The 16,390-nt window shown below is 38.8% G+C and overlaps 1 protein-coding gene across 5 annotated transcripts; it reads left to right on the forward strand.

The window, feature by feature from the left end:
- Nucleotides 1-27: 27 nt before the first annotated feature.
- csde1 (cold shock domain containing E1, RNA-binding) lies at nucleotides 28-16,287 on the forward strand. Of its 5 annotated transcripts, none has more exons than XM_025059746.1 (22): nucleotides 28-162; nucleotides 3,093-3,738; nucleotides 4,508-4,774; nucleotides 6,273-6,461; nucleotides 7,143-7,341; nucleotides 7,427-7,593; nucleotides 8,209-8,295; nucleotides 8,938-9,035; nucleotides 9,124-9,205; nucleotides 9,301-9,429; nucleotides 9,517-9,642; nucleotides 10,009-10,224; nucleotides 10,307-10,447; nucleotides 10,541-10,705; nucleotides 12,460-12,567; nucleotides 12,935-13,113; nucleotides 13,213-13,325; nucleotides 13,423-13,542; nucleotides 13,628-13,806; nucleotides 13,912-14,075; nucleotides 14,187-14,319; nucleotides 15,034-16,287. In XM_025059746.1, the coding sequence occupies exons 3-22, from the start codon at nucleotides 4,649-4,651 to the stop codon at nucleotides 15,079-15,081; spliced, it is 2,769 nt and encodes a 922-aa protein (XP_024915514.1). In that variant the 5' UTR covers nucleotides 28-162; nucleotides 3,093-3,738; nucleotides 4,508-4,648; the 3' UTR covers nucleotides 15,082-16,287. The 5 variants fall into 5 exon arrangements, with proteins under 5 accessions (XP_024915514.1, XP_024915515.1, XP_008316480.1 ...); XM_025059747.1 differs by having other exon boundaries at nucleotides 7,427-7,536; XM_008318258.3 differs by lacking the exon at nucleotides 6,273-6,461.
- Nucleotides 16,288-16,390: the final 103 nt, after the last annotated feature.

A 16,390-nucleotide genomic window follows, 5' to 3' on the forward strand; every position in this document is an offset into this window, starting at 1 on the left:
ATTGCGAGAACACAACATCCTGTCTTGCCCAGTAGCGACCATTCTTACATGTTGACTCTTTGGTTAGTCTATTGAAATATCGCGATAGTCGCCTCCCTAATCACTACGTAATGTGCCGTGCTGCTTCTAGCGGCGCTGGTGACAGTGCTGAAAGCTGTTGGGGTGAGTTTTTATTAAATTTTCCTCTTTTTTTCAACTTACGCCACATGTTTTTATTGAATAAGTTACCACTTCCGCAATGTCTTATCTAAGCTGTTTCTAGAAGTGACTGGTTTGTGTAACGTTTAGTCTACGCAGAGCTCGGGCCTGGGTGGGGGCAGCCGTGTTTTCCACTCGCCATAAATCACCGCCACACAAGGAGCAAGTAGTCCGGTAGAATGCTAAGCTGCCTGGCTAGCTGTAGCGTATTTGCATTAAACAACCTAATTGTGTGATTGAATGTGTAATTAAACAACCAAAAAGTCTTCCAACTCATCCCAGCGAATGCAGCAATGACAACTATGTCTAAAAAGCGTATTGAAAAATAAAACAGACACGGCGAAATAAAACATGAAGCCACCCGTCCCGTGGATTTGGCTTCTTTGTTGTCCTGTCCTCGTGTAGTGAGCACTATTCAACACCGGTATCTTTTTATATTATCTGCCTTAACATCAGACATTTCGCATTACTAGGTTTAACAGCATTTAACTTGTCAGAACTAAATCTAACTGGTAAGCCATTTGACTTAACGCATATGATCAGTGACTCAATCTCCGGGATGGGTTATGCTCTTTAATTTTCATTACAAAAGCCAGTGTGTAAGACAAAAGAATAATAATGTATACATATTACATGCTACTTAGGACGGCATTGCAACGTCACTTATTTTCAATAAAGTTTTTGTTTATTTAACGTGCGATAACAATAGGAGAGTTTTAAACCTAGAACTGTTTATTTGACTCTTCAAAACACGACATTATGTTGACAAATTTTGTGTCAGGATCAGAACTGTGTGAAATAATAGTTTACATTCTAGAATGTATCTAAAATGTGTTTGTCTTGGTAACAATGACTTATTCTCCTTTGTAAGGCCGGTAACGCCCGTGAGTACTGTTTACGACTTTAGCACTAGCCGAAGGGTACGGTTTTTTGTTCTGTTCACGCACAAAAGGTCACGAAGACGTTCAGTTTACTTGCACCTTCCCCTGTTTGTTTTCCGAACTAACGGATGCTTTCCGGTTAAATAAAACATTCACTTATTTGGTTTGCACGTGGTCCGGTAGTTTGACAAGTGTGCAGACGTGAGTTAGCAGGCCTCAGTGTGTGACGTTTCCCTGCAGCAGCAACGTGCTGGATCGGAGCACATTCAGCTCCAGCTACTGATGGCGAAATTGCTGGGAAGTCACATGGCGGGTGCTGTCAGTCAGAGCGGCTGTTGTTTAGGCCAAGACCCTCACGAGCGTCTTTCTTTTAAGGGTTACGACATAAACATTAACGGAATATTTTCTTGTCGTTTAGTTGAATAGCTCTGTTTTACGAATAAGGCTGCTCGTTCCTCCTGATTTTAGTGGTTTTTTAATCTGCGTCATCAAATACCAAACAAGGAAGGGAAAAAAACATCAGATTTTTGACTTTGACACAAGTCTGTTTGTGTTCGTTTCACGTAACCTTTTACCCACAAGCCTGTAATGGCTGACTTTAATTGTACCATTGGGTGCAGTTGATGTTCATAACAATGACAAATGTTCTGCGCAAGTGCTCCTTTGCTTTATCTATAATTTAAATTAGGGTTATAAATAACATTAAACCACGTGATTGAAGAATTTTGTACAACTGTAATCTATCAGCTTTCCAGGAAGAGTCATTGCAACACATTTACAGCAGAATGCCGATCATGTGTCCAGGGTTGGCTCACACAGCTTGTTTTTAAAGTGTATTTGGGTCAACAACACTTGCTGCTAACCTTGAGATTTGAAGTGATGGAGTACAGTTACAGAGATGACACAATTTTGAAAATTGTTCTCTAGCAGCAGGACTTTGAGCCCTGGGTCATTTTTATTATTAGTAGTAGTACTAAGCATTATATATATATATATATATATAAACCAAACCCTCTTCTCTAAGTAGGTTCCTATGTTGCTTGTGTTACAAAAAAAGAAAAATTTAAGCGATGTTCTCTAGTTGTCATCATTTTGTTTTTCTCACACTGATGTCAAATGTTTACATTAAAAAAGTTTGGCCTTAACTGTAAAAGTGGATTCACATACAATGAGATTCACTGATTCTTAGTAACATCTGGCTGAGCCAGAGTGTTCATTTTCTTATTGATTTAAGTTGCTCTTGTTCCCTGGCAAAAATATTTTTTTCAAGTATGTTTAGGGGCTGTAGTATCATAGAATCCCAAGAGAGCAGAAGATACCTTAAAATGTCAAACATTTTATTTAAAATAAGTGATAAATGACAATAAAACTCAGTTTTTAACTATAAATACAAGGCTAGCTACTCATGACCTCTGACCTAAGCTCATACCTTTTTTTAATTAAAGGATAACCAGTTGAAATTGTAACTATTTCAATAAGTCAACTCAGATTAGTCATTCCGGTCTATAGGTTTAAGGATTTGGGAAATATCCCCTAACCATGTTGTCAAAGTAAAAGCTTTCTCTAATTTACATTTATCTAATGTTCACAATCAGCTCCCTTTAAGTTCTCCATTAAATAATAACACTTATGTAGGAACATGCTCTGGAATTTAGTTTTTAACTCAAAAACACTATTTGGAAGTAGGAAAACTGATGAGTCACACCTGTACAATAAACGTGTGCAGTAAGTGTGCAAATGTTTTATATGATACCATAAATATCATGAGATGAAGGTATGCACAGGGCCCTGATCCACAGCTCTGGTTTGCTTGTCAGCTGCCTGGCATTATGGGCTGCATCCAGAGGCATCTGAGGAAAATCTATTTCTGTACTTCTGTCAGGCTAGTTCAAAGAATTTAGTGTTCCTTCACAGATCATGACACTGTCCCACAACTCTGTTTTATTTAATTGTCATTCCCACATTGTAATTGTATGAAAATATAATTTGTTTAAATGTGTTTTTTCTCCACAGTATGAAGTGACACGGAACCTAATTTTATAACATCCGCAACTGCTTCAAGTTCAGATCATAAAGAAGAAACTGAAGATTAACCTCCCGCAACAAACAAATTGCAACACACAAGTAATGTGGAGCAAAAGGGAAAACTTCACGGGTTCTAATACGCAAGAAGCAACCAAATTTTGAAACGACCAAAGAAGACGCTCATCAACCCAACTGAAACGCAGAAGAGAAGCAATTCTATACCCAAGTATACTCTGAGACATCAAGAACTGATCTGAAAACAGAAGTTTGTGCCTACTCAACAGCTTTGACAAAGCACACGTCCCAACGCTGCTCCTAGCCCTTCTCATCCTCACCACACCTCCGACTCACAGCCGGAGTGTGGAGTGGGCTGCTATCTGCTATATATTTTTTCTTTCTCAATATCCCCCACTGACCCTTCTTCCCACTGTTTTTTCTAATATTTTTTCCAAGCAGTGTTATTGCACCTGCATTGCCTTTTTTCTGCTGAATCCCTCCCTTCCAATGCTTTATGCAACCATCTAAAACTTGTGCCAGAAACGTGTAACGTGTGTGTGTTCAACTGTGTGCGTGAAGAGATCTGCAAGAGCTGTACAGTAACAGAGTCAGAGACGTTAAAGGAAAAAAGTTCAAGGTGAGTTATTGTTTACATTTATTTACTTTCATATTTTTTCCTCTCTGTTATGATTTGTTTCATTTTAAATGCATAAATATGTCTGTAGCTTGTGGTTGTTTAGTTAATGTTCTCTTAATATATTTCCACACACATACATACACTGTTGACTGTCACTGTGGTTGATTTTTAGCTGGTAGGGCTGTCACTTAATTGCAAAAAGACTTATAAAGACAATACATTTAAATGCCTATGTGTCCACTGCAATTACACAGGCACAAAGGTGTCAAAAGTTGTAAGAAACATTATGGTGAAGAGTGACACATCTCAGGCTGTTTTCAGCTATTTTCCAGTACATGTTTCTGAGGACTTTTGGGTAGCATGTTCAAAAACGTGTCTCGTACTTAGTGGACTCTTTAATTGACGGGCGAGGGGGTTGGGAGGGGGGTTCATATTACTGCACATTGTGGGCATGAAAACCTATATGTAACTGTTTACATAACTGTTTTGATTCTGTGTATGCCATGGATTGTGCTAATGTTTTATAAGTACACCGATAACTATATACCACAGCTACATATAACAACTATTTATCTGACTTGATTGTGTGTAAGTAGCGTGCCTTTTACCCACTTTTAAATTATTTTATTTCAGGTCGGTTCTTTCCTTATTCTTTGTTTTTCAAATCCTTTTTATGGTATTAACAGTCACACCCCCTCCCCTTGTTTTAGACACTTGGCAAACAAGCTGATCTATTTGCCTTATCCATTATGTTTGTTCCTCTCTTCAGCCTTGCAGGCATCCAGTGGTGTATCTTTGGGTGGTTACTTAAAAAATAGTACTGAATAGTTAAAAAAAGGAGGAAAAAAAGGATCAAATAGTCAAGTTCAGCAAGTACACAAGCAAGTTTGCTCCGAGTTTATGGGAAAATATGGGCAGCCCCTGGAAAGGTTTTGTTGAGTTTACCATGCCTGCGTCGCCACCCACCGCGTATGTTAGTGCCGACCTGAGCAACACCACCCCTGTCGGACTCAGCCTGTCGCCATATGGCCGATCTGTAAGTTTCACCTTCCAGCCTCCTTTTTCCGTGCCCCACCGCATTGAACACCCATCCAACCACCTTTCCCTGCATCTCTATGCTGTGAATGGCCTAACTTTCATTCTTTAGTGGGCTCCCGAGACTAGCCTCTACATAATTACAGTATGGCAGGGTGGGTGGAGTTTTGGAGTAATAGGGAATTTTTATTTAACCTCAACATCAGCTGGTTGGTCTCTGATTATAAGCTGAAATCAGGGATTTTCTCCCGATGACTCGACCATATTTTGATTAGTTTTGTTGATCACACCAAATGTGTAAACATGCTTCTGTTTCTAAATATAAGGTCAAATGACCTGCAGATGTGTGACATCCCGATATTAAGAGTAAAAACTATAATACTGAGGTATGTCCAAGGCCTAACATAAGAGGCTGCTCTGGGACCCTCGTCATAACCCATAATCCCATCACCTACTCTCTTCCACTATATATGCACTGCTTTATCACCTGCCAGTACCTCATTCTTCATTTTCTGTAGTGTAGCTACCCTAAGTTTTGAGATATTTCATTTCAAGTAGCTCACTTAGGTTGAGATTAGGTTCTACTCTGAAAAACCTATTTTCAGAAAAAGTTTTTCTAGTGCCATGATGTAAGAGCACCTTTTCAGTACCATATAAAACGGTGGTCTACTTTTTTTCTTTTCTTTTTTTTGTTATACTTGGAATTGTTATGGTTTATCTTTTTGCCTAAAATATTTTAAAAGATGACAACCACTTTTGGGTTTATTAATGTTTATTAATATTTAAAAAAATCCAAACTGTTTTATACTAAAATTCTGAGTAATATCAAAAATGTGTGTGATTATTGTAATGTTAAATTAAAACTGGCACTTAAACATTGAAACATTATTTGTGGCAGACCTAGAAGTTAGTGACAGGCCTGGAGTTAATGACTGTTTCTGAACATTCTCCAAATCCTGTTTCAAGTGCTATTTAACATCTCATCTTAGTGAGATTGGTCTTTGGCTTGGTTATTGCCAAAAGGACACTATAAAACAAGAATCTGTTAGTTCAGTTCTAAATTTCTTTCTTTCTATGTTGCTTTTGGTTCTGGTTCTGACCTGTATGGCTCCTGTCTCATGATTATGAAAAAGTGCTGTTCTGTAGAACTGTATGAACCCAGTGTTTGTGCAATTGGTTACATTCCTCTCTTTACCTTGGTTGCATTTGTAATTGTACTGTACTTTTACAGGTGGTCATACATCAAGGTAGTGCAGCAGCTCCATTCAACATGACCAGTTACATTGTGTAGGAAAGGGCTCATGTTGCACAGCTCTTGTAATGACCTTCTGAGCATGTGCCTTTGTACACTAGCAGATTTGAATGGTTTGAATGGCCAAAAAAAACAGGATAACTGAATCAGTTTTCTTTCAAGTATAGGAACCGCTGTCTTTCTTTGTTGAAATCATGCAATGTAATTTCTTCTGCTCCCATTGAATGCTGTTGCCTTTTCTGAACAGCACATTCGAGTCCTAACTTCAGTGTCAGAAATGGAAAGAGGCTCCTCTGAACCTCCAGTGGCTCGTAACACTGGCTCAGCCCCATCTACCTCAAGTGGTCCCATGCCCATACCCCGCTCCTCTTCTGTCTCTTGCCACCCCCACTCAGGGAGTAAAAAACACAGGCGTGCTCCCTTGTATCAGAGATCAGTAAGCGGCTGTGATTGGTCGTGCTGGCCATGGGCCTTAATAAGAGTGATGTGTTATCTGACTTTGGCTAACAGCATGTCCTGTTTTTGTGTGGTAACTTAACCAGGGTGAAGTAGTATTAATAATGCTTGATTGTTTAAATATAGTAGAAGAAAGTAAATTATTTTACTGAGGCTCTATCTGACCAGGATCAAATACATTTTGACACAGTGTTGTCCGTGTTAGAGAATAATGACCTAAAATTTGAGGACATTTAAGACCAAAATGTAAAGAAAAAAATCTTTTTTTTCACTTGTGAAGTGTTAAAGGCCATATGTAGCATAAGATGTGGTTTTACTTTAGCTTTTGTTTTGCTTGCCCATTCGCTTTATATTATGCCTTACCTGCATGTGTTTTGTTTTTTTTAAACATTTGCATTATAGGTCCAGTGTGTAAGAATCACTGACATTTAATTGTTGGGTTATAAATTGTATCAAGAGAGCTCCTCTGTTACAAAATCTCCACTAACACAACATGGCTGTTCTCCAAAAGCAGGCATTGTTCTCTGGTACACATCCATGGCACTGCATCCTTCTAGATTGTGCACACTGGGCCTTTTATAAGTAACATAACTGTTGTTTGTGCTGCATTAATTAGTAATACAGAATGCATTGAGTGTTTTGCTTTTTCCATCCCTCTCAGATGAGTTTTGATCCAGGCATGCTTCATAATAACGGACACACACCATACCCTAACGGCACAGGACCTGGCATTCGAGAGACAGGAGTGGTGGAGAAGCTTCTGACCTCGTATGGTTTTATCCAGTGCTCTGAACGCCATGATCGACTATTCTTCCACTGTTCCCAGTTCAATGGCAACCTGCAGGATCTCAAAATAGGAGGTGCGACTAATCCTGAATACTTATTTTTAAAGAGAAAATCTTTCAACTGCAACTGCAAAACTCTTTCTTACTTTTCTCTTTTCAGATGATGTGGAGTTTGAGGTGTCCTCTGACAGGCGCACTGGCAAGCCCATAGCAGTGAAGCTGCTAAAGATAAAGCCAGAGGTGCTGCCAGAGGAGCGCATCTCAGGCCAGGTGGGGCCAGAACTGCACGCCTATCCCGTTACTGTGCTGCATGGTTATATTCATCCAGTTAAGGAACACCGTTTTATGTTTGGTTCTGTCCTGTTTGTCGGCTTATCTGTGCTCCATACTAAGTCTAAGTCAGAAATATTAGCTTGTTGCACCCTGTTAAATTTAAAGCCCCTCTTTTTGCACGTCCAGAAAACTCATCAGTTTGTGGTTATTAAAATTCATACAGTTTCTGCTTCAGCTTGTAGCCTGTTATGATTTGTCAGAGTTTCTGATCTTTATGCAGTATAGTCCTCTATTTAATCGGATAACATGATTGTGGTATGTGACTTGGCAGTGACTTACTGTAGCATCATCAACTTGAGCTCAGCGGGAAAAATTGTTGCTGCCAGTCTTGTTAAAAAATAACAGAAGATCATCCTAACTCCACAATACTACCGACTCAGCAATCCACATGCTCGCTAACTGTTGTCAGTTGTCAGATTAACATGTTGATTTTAACAGTGTTTACAGGCTGTTCACAAACATGCAGCTGAAGTTACTAGTAAATAATGTACTTTTTTGTTTTTTTCCTTTATATAAATAAGCTTTAACGCAATATTTTTACATAGTACAGTCTGCCACCGACTGTTTGTGCTAACCGCTTCCATCTACACGTTTCTTTATGTTCTTTAGGTCGTCTCTGCAATCCCACTGCACTTAGATGGAAAGTCTGCTCCTGGTCAGGTCCCCACTGGCAGCGTTTGCTATGAAAGAAATGGGGTGAGAGCCTCTTACTTCTATTATCATAAGTTTAGATGGTAGATTGTTTCCGGTCTTTCATATTTGCTTCATGTTTGTGTTGGAGGAATATTTTTGTTATACATGTGATGCACAAGTTCATATTCTTTGTAAGAACTGACTAGGTTAAAGCCAATATTTCAGGTACAAATACTGTAATGCTGAAATATCACTATGTTCAAGTGTTAAAGAAATGTGAAGATCTGTGTAGTCTGTGACAGTGTATTTAGGAGACATTTAACACTGAATCCTAAGTAAACCTTTCATTTACTTATTTTTATTAAAAATGTTGTTTTCCTAGAAACTCAAATTGGCTCTGACATTTTAACAACAGGACATGTGGGGCTGTGTCACTTTAACAATCAACACATTGAAATTAAATATTAAAGTCTATTTGTAAGAGTTTTCATTGAATGTGTTCTCATCTCAAGGCCACAAATGGTGAATTGTTAGTTTTTTTGTTTTTGTTTAGTTGCAGCCCTAGTGTACAACAAACCTGCACAAAACACTTTAACGTAATACATAAAACACATTTTATTTACTTTAATTGGTCTTTGATAAATAAGGAACAATGGCCTCATCTTAAACCATTCAGTAATTATTTTAAAAATGTATCTTCTGCAGGAAGTGTTCTACCTGACCTATACTCCTGACGATATTGAAGGAAACATCCACCTTGACACAGGCGATAAAGTCAGCTTTTACATGGAGACTAACAAACAGTAAGATATTGTTTCCTTCTCGTATCTATGATCCCAATTTTTTTTTATAATGAACTCTGTGTGGCAATTGTCCCCTGTTGTATTTCAGCACTGGTGCTGTCAGTGCACGCAACATTCAGCTTGTGAAGAAGAAGCAAATGAGGTGTCAGGGTGTGGTTTGTGCTACAAAGGTATGATAAGTAACTTAACGTTTCATGCAGTTGACTTTTGCCAAAACTGTAGATAACAACTGTTGATAAATATGTTCCATTTGTGGTCTTTTTAGGAGGCTTTTGGCTTTATTGAGAGGGCTGATGTGGTGAAGGAGATCTTCTTTCACTACAGTGAATTTAAGGGCGACCTTGAGGCACTGCAGGCTGGAGATGATGTCGAGTTTACTATTAAAGATAGAAATGTAATGTTTTCTAAAGCTTAGTCACTTAAATGATTGAGTAAAGACCAAGTTAAACTGGGACCCCTAAAAATGTCTTTCTGACTTTAGGGAAAAGAAGTAGCCACAGATGTAAGGCTGCTGCCACAAGGAACAGTCATTTTCGAGGACATCAGCATTGAGCAGTTTGAAGGCACTGTTGTCAAGGTCATCCCCAAGGTTCCCACCAAAAACCAGGTAAATGATTTCCCCAAAGGCAAAATTACTTACTCTGAGCACATTAGTGAAAAAATGTGTGTGTGTGTGTGTGTGTGTGTGTGTATATATATATATATATATATATATATACACATACAGATAGATAGATGGATGGATATATAGATGTGTTTTTTGTATTCAAAGTAGTATCCAGTAAACAATAGACATTTACCTGTACAAAAAGATGTAAACATTTAGGTCAAAATGTAAAGTCTATATTTTATACCAGACGTGGTCTTTGTTTGATGCCCCACTGTCTGAACAGTTTTTGTATTTGGGCAGCATGGACTTGTGGATATCTTCAGTGATGCTGAGTCGAACTTTTTTGACAATTCTATTGCATAGAACGACCCTCTCCCAGGACGCATCTCTGCACGCATAGGGTTCAATGATAAGGAACTTCCCTTTGGTGAGAAGGACACCAAATCCAAAGTGACTCTTCTGGAGGGCGACCACATTCAGTTCAACATCTCCACTGACCGCAGAGACAAACTGGAGAGGGCCACAAACATCGACATTCTCCCGGACACCTTTAACTTCACCAAGGAGAAGCGTGAAATGGTAGAAATGTGGAATATTCTATTGGAACTGGTTGGATTATTATACGAAATGCCCTGTTCATTGTCATTACAACTCTTTCTAGGGAGTGATAGCAGCGATCCGCGATGGCTTTGGCTTCATCAAGTGTGTTGATCGTGATGCAAGGATGTTCTTTCACTTCAGTGAAGTGCTGGAGGAGACTCAGCTGCACATTTCTGACGAAGTGGAGTTTACTGTTGTGCCTGTAAGTCCAGTTTGTAAGATTTCAACAAAGGCCCTGCATTTTGGGTGTCTACTAACAAATGAAAACAAAAAACAAATATCCTGTTGTTTGTAGGATATGTTGTCTGCTCAGAGGAACCACGCTGTTCGCATCAAGAAGCTTCCCAAGGGCACAGTGTCTTTTCATACCCAGTCTGAGCAGCGCTTCATTGGTGTGGTGGAGAAGGAGCTGGTTGGAGTCACCAATAAGAATGCCAGTCCCACCAAAGCCAAAGAAAAGGTATGCTAGTACATGAATCTATCGGTAGATACTACATATAACATAGAAATTATAATAGAAAAATAAAATGTATTGGCCTGACCCAACAATATACACCTACAGCTCTACAGCTTAAGCTCTAACTTTCAATTTTTTTTTCTTCTCCACTGAACTCCTGTTCTTGTCCCTTGTTGGTTAGAAAAAAGACAAGGTAGGACTGAGATCCCCTGCATGATGTCACCTGATCATGTGTCTCAGACCAGTACTGATGCTTGCACACAAAGCAAACTGTACAATATTTAGCAAGAGATTATTTACTTTACTAACACCTAGTGATAACTCTAAGTCAACGATGTAAGTTAAGAAAAGCAATAAAGTCAGATCTGGAGGGGTCTTGCTGTCTAATCAGTGCTTCTCTCTTATTATCTTTTAAGGGTAAAGTGGTAGAAAAGGTTAGTCTGTGCTGGAGTGTTTGCATGGTGTTTCATCACCAAATTAACCCCTCAACCACGAAGCAGACATCAACAATGAGGGCTGTAACTTTTTATTCAAGTTTTTAAATGTGGTTAAGCATAGAGGTTTAAAATGAAAGGATTGTGACCGCAATCCTGCTTCTCTCGGACTGTTGTTACCATGTGGTCCAGCAGAGGCCCATAGACTATCGATGAGGGTCAGGTGACACACTAGAGTCTGGTGTTAAATTTGAACATGATTGCAGGGGGAAAAAGTAACAGCCCTATTAGTGTTTCACTAACAACTTGGTCTTCAATAACTAATAGTTCCTGTGGAAATACATTCTTCTACCATTGTGTGAAGATTCATAATAGGCTCGACTGATTCATACAAAACTGGCTTTCTATGCATAATATAGTTTTATTTCTTTTAATCATTTGTGTGTGATCAAAGCAGCTGCTCGTAGAATTATCTGGTACACATCTTGACACTCAACTGTGGTTCTTAAGGATACTGATGTAATGCAAACCCTTCTCCTGTGGGTTTCATCCTAGTGTGATGTGGAAATGTTATTCTGGAAAATGTGTCAAAGCTGTGTGCATCATTGCTTCCCATGGCTTGGAAAAACACAGAACTGATCCACAGTTATGTGACGTTGTCACATTGTTTCCCGATACTCACACTTCCTACTTTTCCATTGTATTTCTTCCAACATTTTATTGTACTTCCATTATTTTCCCTCCCTCTTTCTACTTTCCAATTGTATTTCACACATCTTTCCCGTAACTTTCCTGTCCTTTTTCTAACCGTTTCCACTTTTTCATCAGCTTCTGTTTCAATATGAGCTGGGATTAATAGCACCGTTTTTTGTTTTGTATGTTTGTGTTATTGTGGAGTGTTAAAATCAACACATCCTTGTGAGTGTTGTTTCAAAGGATCAAATAATTGTTTTTATTTAATTCTAAGAAAAAAAACTGCAAATCTACCCTAACAAAGTGAACCTAAAATTATTAATATGGTTTATAATGTTGGTAATTTGAGCCTTTGCAAATTGTTTTTTTATGACCACCTTTAATAGGAGGTTGTGTCTCAGAGCAAAGGGAGCTTGTTAAAATGTCTTGAGCACCGGTGTTGTGCAGGTTATACCCAATCCATCTTTTATTACCAAACACTTTCTTTACCAACCTTGTTTCTCTTGGAGTAAAGATGACCCTCTTCCTTTTCAACAAATCTGATTCTACTTGAGAACGGTCTTGACTTCAATGACTGTGGTCCATCTGTAATTCTAACTGCCTGTGTTTGACATGCTGACGTCTTTACAGGATTTAGAAGAGGGAGTCATTTCATATGAAGATTGTGGTGAGAAGCTCACTGTGACGTATCACACCAAGGACCTAGAGGGAGGCTGTCACCCACAGGTTGGAGACAAGGTAAACGATATGTTTGACTTAATTATGTGTTAAGATTTGGACATAAATGCATACCTCATTAGTACTTTGATGTATGCTTTTCAAGATTTAACATTTTGGATAAGTAGTTTAAAAATCTTAAACTCCAGCATTACATGACAGTGTTATCCAAGACCATGACCCAACAAATCACAACATCCAAAAACCAAAAAATATCTTTTACTGCTGGAGAGGTTTAAAATCTTTAAATTGTGTTCTATGTATTTCGACCTCTGTTATTTTGTGGTCCACATTAAAACAGAGGTCAAAATACAGTGGACACTTTAAACATCACTTTCCTTTTTGTTTTCATCAATGGGTTTAAAAGCTTACGGTGTTTGTCCACTAGGTGGAGTTCATAATAAGTGAGGTAAAGCGAACTGGCCTGCAGAGTGCAGTCTCCATCAGGGTCCTCAACAGAAATGCCTCCAATTCCAAGAGACTGTATGGATTTGTTGCCACGCTGAAGGACAACTTTGGCTTCATTGAAACTGCAAATCATGACCAAGAGATTTTTTTTCACTACAGGTAAGACCTGTACATTTTCAGATGTCTGGTTACATATTGATTTAGTCATTACTTGTACGCATGTTCCTGGATTCTTATTGGTTTTTATTTTATTTTCAGTGAAATGTGTGGAGATCTGGATAGTTTGGAGCTGGGTGACACGGTGGAGTACAATCTGTCCAAAGGAAAGGGAAACAAAGTCAGTGCAGAGAAGGTTACCAAAGTGGCTGCAGGTATGAACAAATGAAAGGACATTAAATGATTATTATTATGTTGGGCCATTTGTTTGAAAAAGAAAGTAAACGTGAATTTTTTTTTTCCTCCTTTCAGTCAATGGTGTCGGTGAGGAGGTGAGCACAACATTGATGATGGGGAAGGTCATCCGTCCTTTACGCAGTGTCGATCCTTCCCAGACAGAATACCAAGGGCTTATTGAAATAACAGAAGAAGGTTGGTGTCAAACAAGGATGTGAAGCCCAAAGCAGTTAAAGTATTTTAGCAGTAGTAGTTCTAACCATTGCTGTGATTTGTGCAGGTGGAACAAAAGGCCCAAGTTATCCTTTTGGGATCATGGGAATGGCAAACAAGATTGATTGTCTGCAAAAAGGAGAACTTGTGAAGTTCCAGACTTGCTTGATTCCTCAAACTGGACAGAAGATGGCATGTAATGTAGTTCCTCAGCGTAGAGCCTTGGTGGAGTGTGTCAAAGATCAGGTAGTGATCAATAATCTTGTCTCATGTTTTAAAGATGTTCAGAAATCACCTGGATCTTTTCCCAACATATTTTCATATATATATATATATATTACTTTTTTCCAGTTTGGCTTCATCACATATGAGGTGGGCGACAGCAAGAAGTTGTTCTTCCATGTAAAAGAAGTACATGATAATCTGGAACTGCAGACTGGGGATGAGGTGGAGTTTTCAGTTGTCTTTAATCAACGCACAGGAAAATGTAGTGCCTGCAACGTACGCAGGGTCAGGTAGGTTTTGCCACCTTACCATGCAACGTGTTTTATTTTTATATTTAAAACAACAACATACGCCATCACTGTTTCTGTACTGTATAACATCACAACGATGTAACATTCCAGCGAGGGTCCCAAACCAGTGGTGACCCCTCGACCTGACCGTTTGGTGAACCGACTGAAGAGCATCACTCTGGATGATGCCAGCGCTCCGCGTTTGGTCATTGTGAGACAGCCTCGCGGTCCTGACAATACAAAGGTACCAAAGAACCAGAGGTCCTGTGTTTTACAGGATCACTTTCAAGACAAAGTATATATATTGTACATAACTAACTCCTGTGAGGAAGCACAGCTTTATTATAGGCAGAACTGTGGACATATGAGGTCATATATTACTGACTGTAATCTCTCTGGAAATCATTTCTTCATTTTATCTTCCTTGTGTTTTACCAGCTGCAGTCCTCTGTAGTGTTATATAGCACTAATATAGCATTTTTTAACACCTTCTGTGCATTTGCATATAAAGTCTTAAGTGTAATTAGACATAAACTGATAAACTCAGAATCAATACTGTATACAATTTTATGGTCTACTTATTACTCAAAAGCTCCCAACAGTCATACCCCAATGACCTTCTACCACCCTCACATCCCCTCATTTGACCTCCGCTCCTTATGCATAGGACCAAGCACCTGGGCAGAGCCATCTCTGTAGCTCCCTCACCCTTTTGAAATCCAATAGCTCATTCAATTGGAAACTGCCCTGACACATTCACATTTGGAGAAAAAAACTCCAGAAGACTCTGAAGCGGTTCAATATCTCCTACATTCTATAACAACACAATACCTTTAAGTTTTACATGTATTTTTTAAGCTTTCTATAGTTGGTTTGTCCAGATGTTTCCAGTTCTTTTCTGCATTATTTTTCTTTTCTTTCATCATTTTTAATCAATACCACCTTTTTTCTTATGCAGGGCTTCAGTGTGGAGCGGAAGCTCCGTCAGCCGGGGGTCATTGACTGAGCAGCAAAGAGCCCGTCCCACATGTTGGCTGTTTTGATGCGATCCTGTCCCCCAGTGACATAGAACAGGAGTTTAGGAATTCAATCCGACACATGCTTGCACACACACACACACACACACACACACACACACATACATAAAATAATTGGCATGTGTAACCTTTGTCCCATCAGTACCTACGGGGGAACTCCTCATTCCACTGTTCCCTGTCTCTCCCATGTATGACCTACCTGATACGGAGTGCACACTGCTGTGTACATGGGATCTCTGAGTGTGTATGTGTATAAACGTTTGTCTGTGCGTGTGTCTGAAGTGAATAATGGAGACATTTGTTTCCAGGCCTTGTCCCTCTAAATCAGAGCTATGACTGTGTCTGTCAACGTCCTGATCTTTTGTCTTGATTTTTTTTTTTTGTGTGTGTGTCTGGAATTCTGCACCTGCAACCTGTAATTTGTAGTCTGCCTGGGTGAGTGAGTGCAACTGTTGGCATGACTCTAAGCTTCTGCACCCTGCCCCCCATTGTTTTTTTTTGTTTGTTCTGTTTTTTAATTAAATCCCCCACCCCCATAGTTGCCTGGAAACTGGAAATGGTCTCATTTATCAGGTTTCCTTTTTTTTTTATTTTATTTTTCCATATGCTTTCCTATGAAACCTATAAAAGCAAAAGTTCCCTCCATAAGGAGGATCCTATTTCTCATATACACAAGCTTAAACTGATGGATTCTTCTCTGCTCGTTTATTTTGAGCAGTTTTTTTCTAAAAAAAAAAAAAAAAAGACAAAACAAAAACAAACAAAAAAAGCTTTGATGAGCTGAAGTGAAAGCATGGTTTGTGTGGTGTATGTCAAAGTTCATCTACTAGGATTTTTTTTTTCTTTAGCACACTGGGAGCCTTCAAGTTACCTTTGTGGTATTAACTTGCCCCATGTATGCAGTTATTTTTCTGGGTGCAGAATTCCTTCAGGCATCTTTATCTACACTTCTTTTATACTGTTTTTTTTCTTTTGTTTGTTTTTGCACAGTTTTTTCTTTCAAACTCAATCTGCTAATATTGAATTAAGGTGCCTAAAATACAAGCAAGTGAAAATAAACAATAACAAAAAAAGAGAACATCAGAAAAAATGATGTATTCTGATTCCAGCCAACCACCAAAATATTTAGAACAATCTTGGGCTGGCTGTGTTTTTTAGTAGGAGTAATAATAACTGATTATGCACCCCCACCTGTGGGCTGAATTATTCTTTATGTAATGTGTGCTTTTTTTTCTTAGTGAAAGTTCAATCTTCTGATGTAATAATACAAATTTAACT

Source organism: Cynoglossus semilaevis, chromosome 10 (assembly GCF_000523025.1).
Source record: "Cynoglossus semilaevis isolate Cse_v1.0 chromosome 10, Cse_v1.0, whole genome shotgun sequence".
Taxonomy (NCBI): domain Eukaryota; kingdom Metazoa; phylum Chordata; class Actinopteri; order Pleuronectiformes; family Cynoglossidae; genus Cynoglossus; species Cynoglossus semilaevis.

Coding starts and splice junctions, on each gene's coding strand:
- csde1 (XM_025059746.1), top strand. CDS start 4,649: ATGGGCAGCCCCTGGAAAGGTTTTGTTGAGTTTACCATGCCTGCGTCG. Junction 4,775..6,272: donor TGTCGCCATATGGCCGATCT/GTAAGTTTCACC, acceptor TTTTCTGAACAG/CACATTCGAGTCCTAACTTC. Junction 10,225..10,306: donor CCAAGGAGAAGCGTGAAATG/GTAGAAATGTGG, acceptor AACTCTTTCTAG/GGAGTGATAGCAGCGATCCG.